We start from the raw sequence: 22,843 nt of genomic DNA on the forward strand, positions 1-22,843 counted from the left end.
AAATGAAAAAAAAAATCGTAATAAAACGCGGTTAAATATTTAACGTGGCGTTTTAAATTGATTAATTGATAATGCGTTGCCTATGTATGTTCTTTAGGTTAATAGAGTGAATGTTAAAGAGTATTTTTGCATTTAAATTCGCCGGTTTATTTCCGTTTATTTATTTTTTTTATTAGGTAAGGTCATTAACTGAACCGACGATTGAAAGATAAACGTGTAATATGTCAATGAACTATATTTCACGATAGTTTACGGCCGGCACGAGGCTCGAGTGCGTATGTTGTATTTTTTTTTTTTCATCAACAATGTATAATTTAGATGATCAGCTACCGGCGGCGGCGCACGTTTTATTGCCAGTTTATGCCCGCGTATTTATGCATATATTCTGGGAGAACCTGTCGTCGTTGTCGTGACGCTCTGCTGCTGCCATATAGTTGTGAAAATTCCCTCATCGAAGAGGAACCGGTTCTATTAATAGTGATTTTTAATTTCGCGCTTTATCCAGGGAATTTTCTCCAATGTCCTTGAAGGGTTAGGGAGAAAAAGGTACGCATCCCTCGTGTGTTTTAATGTAGAATTTCGCGAGGGTTTTCGTAAAATTCATTCGGACGTTTCGAGCGCAAATTGGTGATGAATTTTCTCCGTGTTTGAAGTGGTGTTGCCCACTTGCCTAGGCATTTTGATAGGATCCGAAGCACGTACTACAGAGACGTCTCGTTTCTCTCGTTATTTTATCGAATCGCTTCAAGGTTGGAAAATGTCGCCGTTTTATGAGCTTCCAGAGCGAACAGAGACTGCGAGACGGGTCGGCGGGGGTATTGTACATTGCGCGACCACGTGATGAAAAGTTTAATCGATCGAGGAGTGTGCTGAATGGACGAAGACGAAGTTGTGAAAATTCTATCCCTTTCACCGCATTTTTCTCCTGGCAAGAACGTGGTCTCGAGATATAGACGTTTATTTGACGTGTGGGTTTGTTTGAGTCATTCGTGGAGATACTAATTTGGGAAAATTTTTCAGTAGTGTGAAAAGGGCGAAGTCAGTGATGGTTAAAATTTTCTCAGGAATTTGGCTGGGGTTTCGTATTATTTTTTGGATGGATTTCGAGCTTTGGGTGATGAAATTTTACTGATTTTTTTCCTGAGTCAATTTGGCAAATTGAGAGAAATTTCATCAAATTTTGTCACTTTTATGCAAATTTTTCAAATCTTTGAAGGTAAAATGGAGAAAACTTGGATCAAAAAAAATGAGTAGAGGTCACAACCGTTTTTCTGTATGTTTTTCCTGGAGTTTTACCTTGGGGGGGGGGGGAGATGGCCTCCATTCTTGGTAAAAAGGATGAAAAAAAGGAGAAGGCTAGAAAATCAAATTAATTTGATCGAAAAAAGGTTCTTCGTATGAAGGCAAATGTGAGGAAGAAAGTCGAATTTAGCAGTGGCTGGGAGGAGTGAAGGGTTCAAGACTGAGTTACATTGTATGGGCATACAAGTGGATCACAAGATAACTTTTTACTTTCTTTCAGCGATGTTGAAATTTGCGTAGGCTTCAAGTAATTTCCTTTCGAGTGGAATGGATTCCAAGCTAGATGATGAGTCCCTTTGTTTCATTTTCACACTTCTGATCTCCCCCTCCCCTTGCACCTTTCCAATGTTCTTGTCCCATTTCCTCAAGAAGATGGAAAAAACAACAAAACTGCAAAGTGAGATAATATCTCTGAAGTATTTGAGACTGCGCTGATGATAAGAGAATACCGAATGATTCTAGTTGCTAGGAGCGAGAGCAGGTATTTGAGTATCTGTAGGTTTTTTTTCTAGTCGGGTGATGAAGCAAGCGAGGGTCGTTGGTTGAAAAGAAGAGGAGAATGCATCGCAGATGTTCGTTCGGGTGGCCTGGGTTCGAGATAGGTTTTTTTTTCGCTATACCTTTTTTCATGGAGGAACAGCTGACATGTGGCTTTTTTTTTGCCTCGCTCGACGAACTGGAGCACGCATGATGGCGAATGTGTTTGGAATTTAATATTTTTTTTTCTCTCTCTCTCTTCATTTTTTTTAGTGCTTATGGTGCGAGAATTTCAGTGTTTTGTGGAGCGAGCGAAGAAATGTATCGATTATCTTATCGCTGGTTCTTTTGAAAAAATTTTCTCGTCTCAATATATGTACGTATTTTTCTGTATGTAGAGGTAGAAGTATGTGGCGGGGTGAGTGTTGTATTTATGTTGGCGATAAGTCGAGCTGTGTACTTTGGCAAGGCGATATGAGCAGCGTGATCTAGCGGCGATATGTCGACATGCTCGCCATCGCGCTGCTGACTCTGACTATTACTGCTGCTATGCTATTTTATATACTGTATAGTGGATACGTTCAACGTTGGCCTCTTTGGTGCCGCGAGTTGCGAGTACACGAGTATGTGTGAGTGGTTTTTTTTACGCGTTTCTTCATCGGCATCGACATCGACATCGGCGTCGTCGAATGTTTCACATGTACGAGTACGTCGTACGTATAATACAACCAACACTGTACACACAAATACACGTACACGTCGAGCGAACCGCGGCCGAGTGCTATTCACGCTATCGCTGACGTTAGCTGTTGTATATAACCTTGTTTGTGTTATTTCCGATGACGTCATCGATGTTTGTTCATACAAGACCGTATACGGGTTGGCAACACTGACGATAGAAAATTAAATTTATATACTTCGAATAGCGCGCCATCGCCACAGCTGGGTTGATCTAGAGAGGTAGATACATTTTGAGAAGACGTATCTACGGACTGTAGAGTGTAGACTGAAGATGTTGGTGGTTAGCAGCGTCGCCAACACAGGACGAGCTTTGCCGAATGAAATTTTCATCATGGCTTGACGGTTGCATTGCACCGCATCACATCGCGACATTGCCACTTGGCTGTCGATATAATATTTTGAGCCGAATGTGAGAGAGGCCAGAGATGGGGATGGTTTGAGTTGAGCACAGTACTGCTGACCTTACAGTATGGTGTCAGTATGGTCCTAGTGCGAGGGCGGTTCGTGGTGGAGTGGCAACTAAGGGAGTATGTTGGACAGAGCCCTTGAAAAGGGCGATCAGAATGTACATCTTTGAGAAATTTCTCCAATCTCTTATCTTAGTCTCTAAAATTGTGCTTCAGATCATCTTTGAATGGCATCCTTGAAGAGGAACCTCTAAAAAATGCCCTCACATGTGCTTGATCTCGACCTTTTTCCTTCTTACACTCCAGAACATCATGGAATTTCTGGAACGTTTATCAGAACATTTAAAAATCCGAATAAGGACATATGTATGTTCACCATGTGGGTAGCATAACATCATGAATTTGATGGGAGAACTCTTTTGTCTTTCTGCAAAACACTCCAAATAGTGAAAGATTATGAAATTCATAGTGAGCGTGAACCAATTGTGAGAAAGGTATGAGATGAAAAATTGATGTTATTGAGATCCTGACATCTTCATCTGGAATTTTTTGTGGGAATTTCCATCTTCATCATCACCAACTCAACGCTTGCTGTACAGCTGTTCTAGTTCTCTTTTACATCATTGGGGACAGTGTTTGCTACCAAAACCCTGACTCGAGTTTTATAAGCAGATGAGCTAGAACAAAATGTATTTTTAGAAAACAGTTTTTCAAGTGTACTTATTTGGAAAAACTCAAAAACTGAAAGCTTTTGTGTCGGTTTTTGATTCAGTATCATTCGGGGTCTTGAGAGGGGGCAAAATGGAATGTTTGGTGATGTCTATACTGCAGAAAAAGTGTTGATACATAGTATCAATATTATTGAAATCTTTGTTCTGATACTCAAGGAATATGGAGGATACCCAACAGCATTCATTCTCCCCAGAAATATCAATTCTGTAGTATTGACATTTTAACGATACTTTGAAATAAAGAATTTCAAGTCACATAATCAACATGAAGTTGATCTAAAAAATGAAGAAATATTAGGTCCATCACTGATTTCTGATTCTAAATAATGTATTCAAAAAGAAAAGAATAGAAGATTCAAAAATGTAATTAAATTAAGACCAATGAGACTACTCATTGAGTAAAATCTCAGTAACGCCATATTACATCAAAACTGTTCAATTTTTCATAACATTTTAAAATTTTGGTTCAGACATTTTTCAACTGTAAATGAAACTGGTTTCATCACTTCATTGGTAGTTTAATATTGAAAAAGTATTGATTGGAAAAAATAGTATTGATGTATCAATAAAATATCTCAGTAGTGATGAAAAAAGTATCAATGTATCGATAAAATGTCTCTTGTATTTTTTTCTGTATATTGGTTCAGATAAAGTAACAACCTCACTAATTCAGGATGTATGTCTGATGGTTGAAAAAAGTGCAAAATTGGAAAATTACCCAAGAAAGTACGGAAAACGGTCAAAAATGTGCAAAATTTATGAATTCGAGCAAAATTTTGAAATGATTTTCAAAATGAACAAAAAATTAAATGAAGAAAAACCCGGGTTTTAAAAATTTTTGCACATAAATTTTTTTTTACCCAAGAAAAGTGAATATGTATTGTCAGATCTTTAGAAGTACATAAAAGGTAAAAAAAAATTGGTAGACGCCCAGTAATTGTCAGTTGTGGTATTTTAGCAGGCAAACTCATCTTCTGGTCTCATTCTTATCCTTGATATGGATGTTCTGCTGCACACTCATGAATCCCTGCTTCTCATGCTATTAAACAATTGTTGTCTTCTCTTCAGTTCAAGTTTCAATTTCAATATCATTTTGGGTCTTGAGGGCTAAAACGGATCATGATAAGTGGCATTCAGGAGCAGACAGACTTATCCTTCGTTTTCATTATATTATATTGCCCAGTCTTATATCATTGCTTATCTTTTCAAAGGCTTCATACTGTTCAGAAGTCGTCTTTTATTGAGTTCAACTTTACATTTTTGGTCTTTGAAGTGGAATGGATCAGATCATAATATTAGTGGAATCCAAGCATGCTGACTTAAACTTTGATCTTATTATTTGTGGATGGTCGTTACCCTTATCAAAGCCAATTGCTAGGAAATGTTGATGAATCCTCTGAGTACAGTTGATTTTGCTGAATCTCTCATGACTGGTCTTCACTTCTTATGAGAAAGAACCCTTCTATTATTTTGTTAGGCTTCATTGTGGATTGAAACCCTAGGCCTAGATCAATACTGCAAGAAGAGAAGTAGGCTTTCTCAAAAGTGTCTCAGAAATGAAAGTCTTTCGTCTGCATACCTGTATTGTGAGATTTTGAGATGATGGTGTCTTATTTTGATGGTTCAACCAAAGATGCTTTCATCATTCGCAGAAAAATCATTTGACAAATGAAATTATTGAATAGGCCTAGCATTAATGTAAGAGGATCTATGACTATTTGTTGAATTGTTGAGAGAACTCTGGATAGACTAGGCTAGTACGAAATCGCCAGATTTCCAGCGCTTATGCGCAGAGTTTTATATTGCAAGAATAGCGTATCTTTCCATCTAGTATGTACCACAGTACACCAAACCAAACCTACTCGATGGTATATGTATGTATAGCCAGCTAGCCAGAGCTAGTTGGCTGGCGAGGGCGGCGGATATACACGACGGTTATGTAGTACTCGGTGTGGTTGTGTTGCGCTAGCGGGACCTAGGCTAGGAGGACCTCGGCATTCTAGGGACGATGAGGACGAGCGTCGTCGACAGTCGAACAGAACAGCGGAGTTGTCGATGATACTACAGGCGTACCAGCGAGCGCTTACACATAGCATCCTGCTACGCCCGATGCCCAGTGTTGCCAAGTCCAAAAATTTTTTTATGCTAGATGAAGCCGAAAAATATGCTAAATAATGCTAAAACGAGGAAAAAAATATGCTAAATTCAATTTTTCCCGATTTTGAAGCGATCCTTGCCAGTCTTTATTTAAATGTCGGCGATTTGTAAAAAAAATGACGTCATTTTATTGATTTTTTGAGCATTTCAAATATGCTAAATTATGCCAAAAGATTTTTTTTGATAATATTTGATAAATCAGTCATCATTTTCAACAAATTTGTTATATCATAGTTAAATAATTGGTAAAATTCACGGAATTGTGACATTTTTCGTCATATTAGATCATCAGATTGCTTTTTCAGCTCGTAAAACACCATTTTTCAATCAAAAATTTGTTCTTTATGCAGTATAATTTTCCAAATTTTTTTGAAAAATTATGCCAAAACTGTAACATATATTCCAAAAATGAATTTTCATTATGCTAAGAAATATGCCATATGCTAAATTCATTTTCTTGATGCTAAAAGTGTTTTCATTATGCTAAATCTAGCATAATATATGCCAAATTGGCAACACTGCCGATGCCAGTTGGTTATGTCGGAGACTCGGAGTGTTGGTTGGAAACCGGTTTCTCTCGGATAACGTTTGTGGAGAGCGAGAGAGATCCGGAATATTGTAAAGGTAACCAACCTAAACGAGAGAGGTCCGCGAGCTCGAGTCGAGCTGCCGCCGTCGCTATACAGCCAAGCTTCTTACCTATACCTACCTTTATGCTGCGTGTGCAGTGTATTTTTTTTTTTACCTTAGCGATATCGACCTTTCGTGTTCGACTCAAACGCGCGCTCGCTCTCGCCGTAGCAGTGTTGCCAACATTTCGATATTTTCGAAACCTACCGTGTCTGTATGCAATACGTATGACTTGTAGCGAGGACGATGACGATGGCTGTGGCACAGGTTTATCAGTTGGTTGTACTCGTATGATGGAGAAAAGCGGCGAAGAGTTTGCCAATTGGTAGAAATTTCTTTTTGCGATTTGGTGCAGAGTTAGGGAAAGAGAAAATTTCAATTTTTTTTTTGTTTTCTTCAAGTTTCCTAAGGCATTTAGGCTGCAGTGGTGATGTACATTTTAGTATCTCAGTCCATGTTTTACATAAGTATAAATAAATATGACGAAAGAAGCTCGAGAAAAGATGAGGAACATTGAAGAGAGAGACTATAGCACCATGTTATGTATTCAAACGAGTATAGTATATGTTTCGTTGAGCGTAACATTCTGTAGTTTAGCGATAGAAAAAGGCTAGGGATCCCTTTAGTAGAGTGAACGTTTGGGTCGCATACATATTCTTCCATATCTTGTACTCTCTCTCTCTCACACACACACTGTACGCTATATATACCCAACAATATATATGTGCGTGCAATGATGATGATGGTGATGACGATGATGATGATGACGGTGTGTATTCTCGTGAACTACACACAACAGAGCGTCGAAAGGGAGGTGAGGCGAAGCACGAGGGAAGAGACGTGTGCAGAAGACCCTTCTCGTACATTTGGAACGAGTCTCGTTCGTCTAAACGCGGCAGCGAGAACCCTTTTTGAATTATTTCCATGGGGGTTGCTCTCTGCTCCTCTATACACTGTACAGTGTACCTATCTACGTTGCTTGGGCTGTGTATATAGCGCTGTGCTGTGCTGTGAGAGAATGGAACGCAACTCTGCTACCATTTTCCAGCAGCTGCAGTTTACATTAATATCCGTTTCCGTCGTGTACCTATTCTTCTTCGTTATAAATTACGAGTATATCGTTACTGTGCAGCTTTTACGTTTGAAGCTTCGAGGGTTTTCCTTTTTCCCCTTTGACGAACTGGTTGGTATGCTGAAGTGCATAGAGGGTCTCAGCATGGTGGAGAGAATGAGGTATTTTTTCAAGTTGAAAGTTGGGTGAAGTGAAAGGGTGCATATTTTGTCTTTTCTCTTTTTGTGTGTTGGAATTTCCCCCATAGAGATGTGTGAACTTTTTTTTGAGGAATTTAGGATCTTTTGTGGTGGTTGTTCTAAAAAGGGAGGAGGGGTTCAGATGATTTTTTTCTTGTTTAATTTTAGGCACTTTTTTTCATTTTTTCTCTGTTTGAAGTTGAAATCTGTGTGTCTGTGTAGTGTGAGTTCCACGAAATTTGATCATTTTGTAGGGACAGACCAGTTATGAATTTGAATATTTTAGGCTCACAATACAATATTATTTTATGGTGCAATGTGAGTTAGTACGTGAAACTTGACCAACAATTTGATGAGGATTAATCAATTTTGAAACAGCAGCCATGAAAAATTAGGCGTTGAAAATAATATATATTGCACAAATGTGTAACTACTGTCCAATTTTATTCAAAATTCATACAAAAGTGTGTTGCAGGCCCCCTTGAGATCTGGTCAAAATATTGTGTCTTTAATCCATCCATCTAGGCTATGGATATCAAAATTAGAAATTTAAAACATTCATTTTTTCAAATATTGCTAAAATTAAGCGAAGTGCCAAAAAATTGAAGGATATGTGAAGATTAATCATTACTTATGTTTCATGGCTTGGAATTTTACAACAAATTGATAGCATCTTTATTTAGTATGATACCCTTATCTCACATGATCCTGGAGAACCTGATAAGTTGAATTGAAACCACATTTTCTTTGTTCATTATAATTTCAGATTTTTCACCAACATTATATGGCCTATCATTGATTGAACCGTATTTTCTATTTCTATTTTGCATTTCATTTATATGAATAATTTTTATTTCTTAATTGTAAATTGGATTTCGATTTTGTTTCTTTCTATTCCAGAAAAAAAATGGTCCAAATGAAGTTACATTTAATATCAGCATCGAATAAATCAAATTTAAAGGTAAATTATAAATGCCTTTATTTCCAACTAATCTTCCCTTCTCCCTTCCTTTTTTTTGTACCTATCACAAGTCTAAAATATCAGGTGTGTTCTTTTGATTTTCACTCGGTGATTCCTGCTTACCCATCATTTTTTGAATATTTTTATAGTTGAAAATTCATCATAGGTTTCCCTTTATTGCTTGGCCAGGATTTAGGTGATATTCAAAGGATGTCTTGAGTGCTGTATCCGTTGCTAGGTTTGGTAGGTCTCATTTAGAATTAGGTAAGCGATGTATCAGAAGGCAGTCAAAGATGTAAGGATGTTTTGCACATATTTGAAATGGTTCTGATCTGGATCCAGATCATTAGGTATGGTAATTGTAATTGCAGGGTGTCCACAGGTCTGGAAAACCTGGAAAACCTGGAAAAGTCAGGGAATTTGGTCGGTCTGGAAAAGTCAGGGAAAAGTCAGGGAATTTCGTAATTTTCACGCAAAATCCCTGGAATTTTGAAAAAACGATCAATTGAAAATTTTGAATAAGGACCTGTGATGAGAGGAAAACACTGTTTTTTACTTCTCGAAACGCAAATTTTCAAAAGCGTTTGCCCTCGCTTCGCTCGGGCTTGTTTTCTTTTCTTTTTCAGGGGCAACATGAAAATTTCTAGATTATGAAAATCAAGTTTTTATGCCAAAAAATGAACTCCTCACGAAGAAAACATCGCGTTTTTAAGCATCTCAAAATACATACAAATTTACAAGAGCTTTCGCCCTCGCTTAAGTCTGTTCTGTTTTCTTTTTCAAAATCAACTTCATTCATTCAAAAAAAAAACATAATTCAAATATTCTAGAATTTTAAAAGCCAAAAGAAAGCTTCTCGTCCTCACATAAAAAAACCTCGTTTTTATGCCTTTCGAAACTCAAATTCTCATAGTCATAAGCTTCCGCCCTCGCTTCGCTCGAGCCTGTTCTCTTTTCTTTTTCAAGAGTAAACTTCCTTCAAAAAACATCCATTTCATTATTAAAATTTAAAAAACAAAAAAATAAACACTCTTCGCATTCAAAAAAAACCTCGTTTTCAGGCATCTTGACATGAAAAATTTTCGTAAGTTCTCGCCCTCGCTTCGCTCGAGCCAATTTGTCTCTCATTTTGAAATGAACAAATTTCACATTTTGAGGCTTTCAAAAATCAAAAAAAAACTTGATGCATGTTCTATTTATTTTTAATTAGAAAAGTCAATAATCAAAGTTAAGCTGTTTTTTTTTTTTTTTAATATCCGAAGAAGTATCCAGTTCGAAGAGAAGCTTATGAAAAAAATTACCCCCCCCTCCCCAAAAAACTTCTTTAATTAAAGTATGGAGTGAGCCTAGAAAATTGAGAAAAATGGTCTGGAAAAATGGAAAAATTGGTCTGGAAAACCTGGAAAAGTCAGGGAAAATCATGTCCAGAAATGAGTGGACACCCTGAATTGTGTGTAATATTTAGCAAAAAAAAAAAAAAAAAATTAGCCACTCTCGCCAGTTCAATTAATCTTCTTATCAGTTTGGTTTCTATTTTAAGTCCAAATTCCACTTGAAACTTTCTCCAAACGATTCAGTTCAACTCAAAACTTTTGTGTGATCAAAATTTCATGAGCACTGATTTTGAATTTTTGGAAGCAAAAAAAATCTTCTGGCGCAGTCTTTGGTATTTCTTAGCCATTCATGTCCCAATTTCAAAAACGACACCATTCAGGCGATTTTCTCTTCAAGAAATTACCCAGTCTGTTATTCAAAAGATATTTCAAGACAGTAATTACCTGTATTTACGTATTTGAATGCGGTAATCTCGCATCTGAGCCTAGTTTCAAACGAATTTTCTAGTTTTACCATTCGAAAAGATATGAAAACCTTATTCGAACGTGTATTCAGAATGTTTCATATCTCGAAGTTAGAGACTCGCGGTTTTTAATCTCGAAGTTATGAGCTGATCTTTGACCAGCTCAGTCCGTATACTTGATATGGAATACGTAGAACGTAGATTTCTCTCTCTTATCATATCGCGTTTTTGTAAAAACTACGTTGAAAAATCTGTGAGCGAGGTTTGTCGAGTATATAAGTAATTTTTAGAAAGAAATAAAGAAAAGCACCGTAGTTTCGTCGAACAGCGCGCAAAAAAAAAACGAATCCAGCGCTACGACGACGTTGAACGCAAACGAACCACTTTTAGCCAAGCGCAGCGAACCCTTCTTTTTTTTCCCAACGTATGAAAATATCGATCCGGATACGTTTAGACATGTCGAAGTATTGTACAGCATTGTTTGCATCATTGTTGTAAAACCCACGTGGATGATTGAGGCTGGCGTTAATTTGTTGAGAAACTGGACAGTGTAAGCGCTAAAATTAAACCGCTGTTATCAGCTCGTCTCGAGAAAAGATGATTGAAACTAGCTCGCGTTATCTCGTGATTTTTGCTTGCTCTCGTCTTAGTACACATATACGAAGTCGTGCGTTATCAGCATCGAAGATTATTATTTTTTTTCTCTCTCTTAGGTTTTGATATGGGTATGAGTATTCGGTACAGTTGCTCAAATTCGAGTTTAAAGGAGAGAAGTTTACTCGTGTTTGTGTAATTTTTCTGCCATGGTAGGTTGTAAGAAGTGGGCCCTTTCGGATCAGGAAGACAACAAGTCACAATGTTGTGTAATCTGGAGAGAGAAGAGAGAGAAAAAATCGCTCCCTTTTGTCGAGGGAAAGTAACAAAATGGCGGAGGTTCTTGGTACGAATTTGATTCCAATAGAAAATGAAATAGGTACTGTACCTATCTACCAACTGTGTAGAGATATTAGATAGATGGATAGATACCTGTGTGTATGTAGGTAGGTAGCTAGGTAGTTTCTCGAAGCGTATACGACCCCGGTTGTGTTTCTGCGTAATAGATGCAGTCTGTTAGGCTTCATAACCGTGGCGAATAGATTCGCAGGCAGGCAGAGAGCTAGAGGTTTTTGTGAGAGTTGCAACGTGTATACTTCGATACACAATAGCGAGTCTTAAGTAGGACAAAACGGTCTGACGCCGTCGTCGTTGTCGAATGATGGTAGAACCGAGTTGTGTGTCGGTTACGCTTGGATATAATCGTTCGACGACGATGGTATAGCCAAAGCCACGTAGTTGCAGTAGTTGGTCTTGGAGAAAAAAAGAATCCGAACAGTTGACGATTCGGGAATCTGCTCGGAAGTTTGAGCCAAGTTTAGAGTATCATGATCTGAGAGTATTTGAAAGATTCTGCTGTATCTTTTGGAATGGTTGTGGCAATTGGTATCTGGACAAAGCAATAGTCAGACCTGGACTCCACTGAAGCAGTGTTAGCTAAAGAATTTTGACGATTTTGGCAAAAATGGGCACCTTTTTTTGAAAAATTTACTCCTCTTGAGAGTCAATGCAGAAAAAATGATTTCACTGAAAATACCCAAGATTCAGCGAACTGGTAGAACGTGTGCGGTTGCATGGTTACGGTATCGGTGACGACGACGACGACGACGGTGGCCCGGTTTGCTGTGGTATTCGAGCAGCTCGTTCGAGAACGAGTTCCATAGTATACGAATGTATTGTTAAGCAGGCGAGAAAGTGTACGCGAACCAGCATTATTCTCCTCCACAGAATGGTGCCGTCCTTGTTCCACGCATTCTTACTTTATATAGTCACCCACGCTTCACCTTCGCGTATCGTCGTCGTAGTGTGTTTCGTTTCTTCGAGTGTACGAGAACGTATACCATACCATAGAAAAAAGGCAACCTACGGTGTGAGCGAGTGAGAGAGAAGGTGAAGAAGAGGGATAGAGACAGAAATGCAGAAAGAAACAGTCGTTCGAAGAAGTGTCTTTGAAACGTTCTTTTGGGGTATGAAGGAGGATTGGTATGTGTGGGGGGGGGATTTACTGTATAGGGTTGATGAGAGACCGAGTCCAGGGGTTGAAGATTTTCTCAGGAATAAAAACCAAATTTTTTATGTGCTGAAGTGGTCAAAGGGCTGAATCAGCTCGCAGGAGACATTATGTGGGTGGAGAGAAAAATAGGGATCTGTGGTAATCCAAGTTTGAATTTTTTTTTCTGATGGTGCATTTTTATTGGGCAAAAATGATGATCCCATAGTATACTTAATCTGGAATTATGAACTTCAGTCATGGTATGGAAGAAACAAGTCAAATTTCTAATCTTTGTGATCATTGTGGCATTCAAATTCGAAATAATGAACGAATTTATCTGGTTTTCAAGAATTTTGGAACCAAAAATATTGAATATCGTTATTTTTCCAAAACAAAACATCATTGAGATGAAATTGATTTTGATTTGGTGGATTGAGGCGTACAAAAGTTAGTTTTCTGTTTCATCTTATGTTAGAATTTTTTTTCCATTTTGGTTTCATCTGTTTTGTATGCCCGAAGCCAAAATTTTTGGTTCCTATGTATTGGGATTTCATTAAAAATTTTGAGTAATCGAGAAAAAAAAGAGTGCAGAAGATGGGAAAAAGTAGTTGAAAGTTCTTTGAAAGTTTCCGGCAGTATTTTCAAAATATTTTGTTGATTGTCAAATGAATTGAGGGGTTCTCTCTCTCTCTTTTCATTTGCACATGTTATTGATTGGCCAATAAATTTACTTCATATGTACTTAGATTATTTATTTTCCATAATTTGTTCGCAGTTTTTCACTAGTTGATGAAACTGGCTGCAAAAAACAATAAAAACTGTGTACACGATCATGATGGATGCAGTCTGTTCGTGAAAAATGATCAGAGGAGCACATCAAATGTAACATGGTGGCAAAGCATTTTAGAATTCATAGTTTTGGAGAATCATTCTGTTACAAGCAGCAGTTGCCTGACTTAAGAATTAAAAACTCGTGAATTCAAAGTTGAATGATCATTTCGAATCCAAAAATTGAACGGTTGCATCTTGTTGATTTGGGATACTAAAGGTCATTTGTGAAATTTGTCCGCATACAATATTTTGATCCCCATAGAGGGGGGGGGGGGGTACTTTTTGGAAAACATTTTTTTGCAATTTTGGAAAATTTAATTTTTTTGAAACTCGTTTTTTGACAAAAAATAAGTAAAAAGTATCACTTTTTTTCCCAATACTTAATTGCCAAAAAGTTATGCATTTTGGTAAATTTGTTAAAGTCTTGTCTTTTAGAAAAATCTCACTTTTTCTCTCATAAAATTAACTTTCCAAAAATTGAGCAATACCTCAGCTTTTTTGAAAAAAACTGCTTTAAAAAAATCACTGTTTGCCATTATTGCCAAAAAGTCATGCGTTTTGGTAGGTAAATTTGTAAAATTCTTGCCTTTTAGAAAAATCGCTGAAAAATCTCACTTTTTCTTTCCTAAAATTAAGTTTCCAAAAATTTAACTTTTGAGCTTTTTTGTCAGAAATTACCCAGAAATTGAACAATACCTTAACTTTTTTGATGAAAAATTGCTTTAAAAAAACACTTTTTGCCAATAATTCCCAAGAAAATCCCTGTTTTTTTTGTGAAAATGGTCGAGATCCTGCATTTTGCAAATTTAAAATTGAGAATTTCTGGTTTTTAGCAAAATTGTTGAAAAATTTTGTTTTTTTCTCAAAACATTTTCAGAATCCCTGCCTTTGGTTAAAATGATTATCAAAGCTACGTTTTGTGCCAAAAGTAATAACAAGTTTGGACTTTTGCCTAAATTGTTCAAAAAACCTCGCTTTTTGGCTAAAAATTACAACTTTTTTTTTGCAAAAAATTCCCAAAAGTTTCAGTCATTTTCAGAAATTGTCCTTATAATTATGTTGTTTCTTGTACCAAATATTGCGAAATTTTCACTTTGTTGCTTAAAATTGACAAAAAATCTTTGTTTGAAACCAAAAAGTTGCAAAATCGACTTTCTTGATTGATTGATAAAATGACCTTTTTTTTTTTTGCCTAAATTGTGCAAGTTTTTATTGAGTTTCATTTTCAAATTTTAATTAAAAACGAAAAGTTGTGGTCTTTCCTGTGAATTTTTTTTCTGCATTAAAACGTTTTGCCCAAATTTTATCATTATTTTCGGTGGTTATTAAAATTATTTTGTTGGGGTGAAAAAAAAGGCAAGAGCCTAAGAGGCTCTGAAAAATTGAAACTTTTCTGCACATTGATGATAAACATAGCTTATGATGGGTTTTGTCTTGAATTTCAAGTACTACCACGTTATGTAGTCCAATCTGTGCAATCTGGATGAATTTTCTGAAAAACCACAGCTCTGCTACCATGTGGAATTTTGTGTGCTCTGCTACCATGTTACATTTCAAATATCTTCTGGTTCCTCTTTGTGAACTGATGATGATCGTGTGTGCGTATAGAAGATGTTTTTGACTGTCTTCAGCCAGTTTTTTCAATTGACCCCCCCCCCATGTTTTATTAATGTAGTTTAATAAGCCAATTTCGAATCGTATTATCATTTCTAATCTTTGTTGTGTTTTTTTCTGACTGTTTGTACAGACTTCTTCTAACATGGGTTTGCAAATGTTGTCAAATAGCGGTAAACGAGCGCGAGAGGATTGCCTGAACGGGTGCGGCGACGACGACGACGACGGTCCGATGCCGGCCAAGTTGGGCAAAACCACCGAAGACAGCCTGTGGGACGAGTACTACCCGGCTGGCAAATGTTACCAATGCAACGAACCAGGCTCAGCGGTGGCTCCGATCGCCGCCGGAGCTGCGGTCACGACGGCCGCGCCGACCTTCTACAGTTCGGCTTCGGCGTTCGCCTGCGAACAATACAATCCGGCCAGCACCCAATGTTGGCCTGCTCAGCTCACCCATCAAGGGTCGCCGACGAACAACAACGTGAATCCTTCTTCGGCTGCGAATGCGGCCAACCAAACGAACGGCAGCAGCCAGAACCAGTGTAGTGGTGTACATTTAAGTAATCATAATACTATGTGTAACGGTACCGCGGTGATCGCGAATTCGTCGAGTATATCGGTATCGGGAGGTGTCGCGACCGTGCCCGGTTCGCCGCCTCATCCGGCCTCCGTAGCGCCCGTTTTTCACGGCGGTCCGGTCTCGCCTCAGGCTCTGGCCGCAACCGTACCGCCGATTCATCCGCACGCCGCTCAGCAACATCAGCAACATCAACAACAGCAGCAGCAACACCACCACCAGCAGCAGTCGCAGCAGCAGCAACAGCAACAACAACAACAGCAGACCATCAGATGCGACGAGAATGGCAAATCGTACCTAGATTTGGGCAGCGGTAGCGCGCCGCCAACCCCTCAAAATTCGTCGAACGTGTTCAGTAGTAGTCGGTGTTGTAATCCGAGAACTAAGTGGTGTATGTGCGGTCCGTCGTGCTATCGGCAACGTAGATTAACAGTTTTAAATATTTCTATGTGTAAATTAGGTCGTTATAGACAATTCACCGATCCGAGCCTGTATCGTTCGGTGCTCATATGCAACACGTTAAGGTACATCGAACGCGAAATGGAGCAAGAGGGATGTTTCGCCAATAACCAGCAGCAGCCTCCGCTCATCGTACTCGAGCCTCCGCCGGAACCTCCGCGAGCTCCGACGCCCTATCCTCAAACCAGCCTGCCCGAAGATAACGATTCCGGCATCGGCGACGATAATCGTAGCATTAATTGGGGCTCCGTACTCAGCCTGTCCAGCCAATCGGATCTGGATCCTTTGAACAACAACGACTCGCTGGGCGAGTTGGATTTTAGTCAAGATTTCGAGGATATCATACCCTCCTGTAAACTGACACCGCTCAGTGTCGACGATATCCTAAAAACCGTGCCACCTACGACGCAACCGAGCAAAGAATCTCCAGATATCGATAATATTATGCAAGTATTAAGGTTTACCAATTAATAATCCCTTTTTCCCCCATATTTTTTTTTTTATTATTGTTCTATTATTATTATGATTTTTTTTTCGTTATTTTTTTTTTCGTTTTACTCTTTTCTTCCCCGTATTTTTTCTATATTTTCGCCACCCCCTCCTCCAGATTCCTTCCCATCCCATAAATTTTATTGTCCGTCTGGTTCTATCCATTTTATTAACTGTTTCTTTTTCTTCTTCTGTGTCTTTATTTCCTCTTCTTCGATTTCTTCTACGCCTTTCTCTTTGTGAATTTTCTCCGGACGCGTTTATTATGTACGACTTTTATAATAATACTGTACCCCACACACCAAAAAAGAACACATACACGAGAATGATGAAATTTACATTTTACGTAGACATCGTCTCTCGTCTCGGTATTTTTTATTTTCCAATTTTTAAAAAGAAAATTTTTTCATTTTTTTTCTTCAAATTTTCGAGAAAAAAATTTCGATTGCGAAGTTGAAGCGAATTTATTTTTCTCTCAATCCTTTTTATTATTTTTCTTTCAATTTTTTTTCCTTTTACGAAAACTTTCACGGGCTGACTTATGCTAGTACATTATGCAGCCCTGTTAGTAGGAACGGTTTGTGTGTAACGTGTACGAGAGTTTGAGATATTTTTGTTACGCTTTCGGTTGTACGTCTACTCGAAGTCTATACGTACGCTATATACGAGTATCTACAGATACACGAAAGCAGCAGCAATCTTACCAAAAATAACTTTGGAAATGCGTCGTCGTCGCGTGTTTTATGTACTATTATAGTATTTTGAAACGTGTTTGTGTTGTAGTCGCATTAAATGCGCATTTTTTTCGACGTCCTGTTTGATTTTATACAAAAAAAAATAGATTTTTTCCCCCAATAAATGATCGATTGATTCGATCTATTCCCCCTCTGCTCTCTGCTGGCTGGTCTGGTGGACGATTAAATTTTGGATTTTTTATTCTTTTCAACTTTCGGAGATTTTAATTTTACTCTTTGATTAGGGAGTTTTGATTGCAGAAAAATCAAAATTATTTTTACGACCATTAATTTATTATAATATTTTGCTCGTACGCGTGCGTTTAATATTGGAAAATTTTTATTTAAGATGAAGTTTTTTTTTTCTAAAATTCATGTTGGTGGTTCGTTAGCTTTAATTTTTATTCGTATAATTTAGTTATTTAGGAAATGATCTGTGATTGTATTGTTATTTTTCTCTTATATATTTTACGAGTTCGCCCTCTTTTTTTTTCTCTCTCTCTTTGTCTGTATGTTTTTGTCTCTCTTTGTTTGTTTGTCTCCCTCCCCCCTTTTTTTCGTCATTTTTTTTGCGAGAGTTTGAACACAGTTTCAGTCAGGTTTTTTTTGGTTTTTCGAACTCTTATAATGCGAATAATACGTAACTAGAAATTTTTTAAAATTTTATGGTGCTATTTGTTTTTAAATTTTTTATTTCGAACTCACCAAGTGAGTGATTATTTCGATGTTTTGACTTACTGGTGTTGTGTGTCCTCCATTAAGGTCTTCCATGCGATTTTTCTCGTGACTGGCGAATGTCTAAATTGACAGGGAGGAGGGGGAGGGGCTGCTTGTGAGAAAATCGACTTAATACGTTTGTCCAGGTATCAATTTTGATGAATTTTGAGTTTTGGAATCGTTAAATTCTGATTATTAGAATGTGTTTGGATAATATTGGAATCTTATTTTCAAAGAAAATCCTAATTTTTCAGAAAATATGTTTTTGATTTATGAAAAATTGAAAATAAAATTCACAATTTTAAAAAAAATGCAGAAAAATTTTAAAATTGAGAAAAAAATTATATTTTTTTTTCAAAGTTGATTCGTTTTTCAAAACAACTTTCAAAGAAAATCCTAATTTTTCAGAAAATATGTTTTTGATTTATGAAACATTGAAAATAAAATTCACAATTTAAAAAAAAATTTACTGTAGAAAAATTTTAAAAATTTTAAAAAGTTCAATGTTTTTTTCCAAAGTCGATTTTTTTGCGAAATGAATTAATCGATCGATTGATTGATTTCACATTTGTTAGCCCCCCCCCCCCTAGAAAAGTTTTCCAACAGTCGATAAATTTTGTAAACATGGAAATTTTTTGGTATCTTAGTTAGATTATTTTATTCCTATTTAAAAACTGTCTCATTTTCAGCCGATTACATTTAATTTCATTCAAAATTACCCTCCCCCTCCTCCCATTCTCGGTTCAGAATTCGGGAAAAATTTAGAAAATTTTGGAATTTTGCTTCCTAAAAGATATTGCATTTTTATTCGACCCTCTTCCTCTCCCCCCACCCCCCCACTTTACCACTTCACAAATCGTGCTTTGGAAGATTTGAAAAATTTCCAAGTTCTGGTTGTGAAGTTGGAGAGTTGTCTTCAAAACGAGAATTTTGATATATTGTACTGATTTTGGTGAATTTTTTTGGTGAAAGCCCCCCCCCTTCACCCTCCGTCGTTAAATTTCATCTCGATTTTGAGAAAAAAAATTGAGGTTTTCGTTTCCAAGCATTGAAACTGAAAGTCTTTTCGAAAATTATAAATCTAGAGATTCACCTCATTGGATTTTTCCACAGTCAATTTTTTTGAAAAATTCAAAGAATCGTTTTAAATTACTCTTTTTTATTTTTGAATTTCTTATCTGTGTAAAAATCCCCTCTCCCTCTCCCACTTTTTCAGAAAAAATTGAAAAAATTATTTTGAAAATTCAATGGGCTGATATTTTTTTCATCTGAATTTTTTATTAGTTACTTCCTCCCATTTTTCTTCTTTATAAATACTTCGGAAAAAAAAACCTAGACAATGAGAAAAAATTTGAAAATCACTTTTGTAGTTAGCAAACTTTTCATTTTTTTAGAATAAATGTATCTATTGTTTTCGAATTTCGACAAAGTAACCTATTTGCACCAGTTTTATTTTCAAATTTTGAACATTTCATCTCTAAATTGACGAGTATTCTCTCCCCCCCCCCACAAGATTTGAAACTGTGTTCCTCGTTGAAAATTTAGTCTAATTAATGGGCAGCTATTAGTGTAAAAAAGATCGAGTATTTTTTAATTATTTTCAAATAAATCAAATTCAACAGCAATATACTAAATTACAACTGGTCCTTATGCTAAAATAGGTTATATTTTTCTGCATTTTATTCTCATTACATAATAAAACACAACTTGATGAAAGTCACAAAGTCATAAATAGGTTTTATTGAAAAATTGTTTTTTAAAAAGAATTTTTTTTACCTAAACATTCGGGTTGCTCATTAGTTTAATATACGAATTTCTAATATTCTAACGTTTATATATTTTATTACGAGTAATTTCTTTCTTTTCTTTTTTTAACCAATACAAAAAAATTGTACTTAAATAGTCTTAAAGATAATATTTTTACGTTTTCATTTATTTCAAAATTGATGCAATTTTTTTTACAAACGAAAGTTTCACCGTGATACGTGTCATTTTTCCTCATGTACCTACCTATCTTTTCCTATATACCTTCGCCGATATATTATCGATTTTGGTCATCGATGATGATGATGATGATTCCTGCAATATTGGAAAATAAATGCTCTGTACTTGGTAGATACATATTTTAATGAAAATTATATAAATGTAAACAAAGAAGGAAAAAACTAAATAATATACGTAGTATGATGGAAAAAATCGCACGGCCGTCCAATTCAGCTAGATTATAATGTAGCATGTAACTGGTCTACTTACTTACTTACGTATATAAAAATGAGAATTTTTTGCGAGAAAAAAAATTTCCAAAAGTCCTGCGTAAATTTTAAGTATAAAATTCTAGATTTATTTTATTATCGATACATAAGCAATTAAATGTTACCATATGATTGTTACTCTGTTTAAAAAATTATATCAGTAGGTACCATTATGTAATGTACTTGCGTGTGTGTTTCATTTATTTATTTTTTTAATACAGCGATATTGTGTATTAATTGAGAGATTATAATCGTTTGGAAAAAAATACAATTCTTAAGCTAGTAGCAAATTTCTAGTTTATATTTGGCTCCTTTTTTTTTTCTTTTTTTTTCAAATGAAGATAAGTTTAAGCGTGTACCTAAGATAAGCTGTCGAAAGCTGTAGTGCAATACCGAATATCTGAGGATTTTTTTTTCATCTTAGATCGAATGTTCTAATTACAAAAAATACGCCACGTTTTGTGCAGTGAATATTTTTTTTGGTCGAATAGAGAAAAAAATGCTCCAAGAAACGTGTCAGGTGATTGGAAAATTTGATTAAAGAATGAAAAAGTGAAAAAAAATTACAAAATAGGTAAACAGAAAAATAAAATACTTAAAAAAAAACATTTAAATTCACGGCTGTATAACTCGCAAAAGTAACCAACGATGGTGAAATAATTTCCTTAATTTTTATTTTATTATTATATTTCATTTCTTTCCTCTTTTTTTTTTCTCAAATCTGAGCTTGGAATTTAAATGTTTCCTATTTGGTAATCGAATGATTCACCTCGAATAGATGATGTTTTTTTCCACATTGGGAATGGTCGGCTTCGTCTTAATTTATTTATTCGCCGGTTATTTCCCCCAATATACGAATAGCGTCTCTTGGTGGAGAAATTCGATTAGCAAATTTTTTATACTGGTCAGTGCAAATATTATAAGTATTTCAAATGCATTTTTGTACAGTTTTTATATTTCCCCCCTTTTTTTTTCTTTCTAAAACAAATTTTAATATTTTAGCTATGAGAACAAGAAAAATGCGTCGTGTTAACTTTTTTTTTTCTTTTTTGTATATTCGCATTACTGTCGTGTATCGTAAATGTATATAATCATGATCTCTTATTTGATATAGAACATAATGTATTTTAATGTAAATAATTCGTGTATAAATTTGAGAAACATGTTTTGACAATTATTTCATTATATTTGTTTTTTGAACGAATGTCTTTTATTATTTCATCGTGAAGGTGATGATGATGATGATGGGGATGATGGGTTTGTTTGGCGATACGATGAAGGTATCGAGAAGGGTATTTTCAGAGGTTTCAGGTGGATTCAAGATGATTTGTGTGGAATTGGTTACTTATTTGGAAAAATGACCGAAAGCCAGAAAAGGTCAGATGATATTGCATTCCTAGATTGGAGTTGACCAATTTTACTAGAAAATGGTTTGAATTAAACATCGCTGATGACATGTACTCGAGGGGTAGCAAAGCAAAGGCCTCATTGGCCTAGGCCTACTGTAATTTCAAAATACTCAGAAATGAATATTTCAGGTACGAATGTTGATGAAAACCAGCATAAAAGATTTTGTAACGACGTATTTTGTTCTTCAAATTGAAAAAACTGAAGATAGTTGAGTTATTGAAAGTCTCATTTGAAAATGAGATCCTACTGTTCCTTTAATTCTAAATACATACATTCAAAATTTACTCGTAACTCGTATTGAAAATTCGTTTAAAAAAAATTGTCTGAACTATTGCCCCTTTCAAATGGCATTTGAAACATATTTCAGAAGAATCGGCATTATTGCATGTAAAATATTTTGGACGAATGGACATGAAAACTTCAAAAATCGAATGTTTCTTTAATCGATAATGTGGCAATTTTTGGAAACCCTACTGAAGGGACTCATTTATGGGTGGAAAATTGCTCCAAATAATAGCTTGCTTATGGAACTACAGTCTGACCATACTGCACCTTTGATCCCTTGGATCAATTTTGGATGTGGCTGCAGGCTGTTGTAAAGGTCAAAAAACCAGAAAAAAATTTAAAAATGCTCTTTTTGATTCTGAAGAGAGATGAAATAGGGTCCGAAGGTTGAAACCTCCTAAAAAAAGCTCATCAGTGACGTTTTCTTACCGTATGTTGAAAATTTGGACTTTCAAGTTGAATTTTGACAGCCTACAGGTTGTTCTAAAGGTCATAAGAATGGCTCCAAAATGGACTTTTTTGATCCTGAAGTCGAGTGAAATAGCCCACATTAAATGAGGTAGGGATGGCCAATTCAGGTTGGGTCGTTTTTCAACTTTTTTCCGATGAACCTCAACAAAAAATGGAAAAAATTTGAAATTTTGGGTCAACGTTTGACCCCTCTCCTCTCCCTCTATCTAACTCGAGCTCAAAGTTTTCAAGGTCTAAAATATCTTCAATTTTTTCTGAATTTTTTTCTTCATTTCAGGTGACTTTTTTTGACATTTTTGGTAATTGGTACTTGCATGTGATCGCTTTTAGGCCATTAGAAAAGTTCAAAGTTGATTTTTTCCAAATGCAAGAGTTCTCAAAATATTCGTTTTTTTCTTTAAAATATGATAATTTTGAAATCATTTCCTGAAGATGGTGAAATTAGAACTGAACAACTGATTTA

At 36.1% G+C, this 22,843-nt stretch overlaps 1 protein-coding gene across 3 annotated transcripts in view; it reads left to right on the forward strand.

Annotated features, from left to right (window-relative positions):
- The window catches only part of LOC135849175 (probable basic-leucine zipper transcription factor Q), an 88,380-nt gene extending 66,966 nt beyond the window's left edge, over positions 1 to 21,414 (forward strand). For 2 of the 3 annotated variants that reach the window (XM_065369466.1, XM_065369465.1), the window contains one exon: positions 15,120 to 21,414. In XM_065369466.1, coding sequence (XP_065225538.1) covers positions 15,132 to 16,493 — 1,362 coding nt within the window. In that variant the 5' untranslated portion in view covers positions 15,120 to 15,131 and the 3' untranslated portion in view covers positions 16,494 to 21,414. Of the gene's footprint in view, positions 1 to 8,596; positions 8,658 to 15,119 lie in introns of all 3 variants that reach the window. The other variant, XM_065369464.1, reaches the window with a different exon arrangement.
- Positions 21,415 to 22,843: the final 1,429 nt, after the last annotated feature.

Source organism: Planococcus citri, chromosome 5 (assembly GCF_950023065.1).
Source record: "Planococcus citri chromosome 5, ihPlaCitr1.1, whole genome shotgun sequence".
In the NCBI taxonomy this organism is placed as follows: Eukaryota; Metazoa; Arthropoda; class Insecta; order Hemiptera; family Pseudococcidae; genus Planococcus; species Planococcus citri.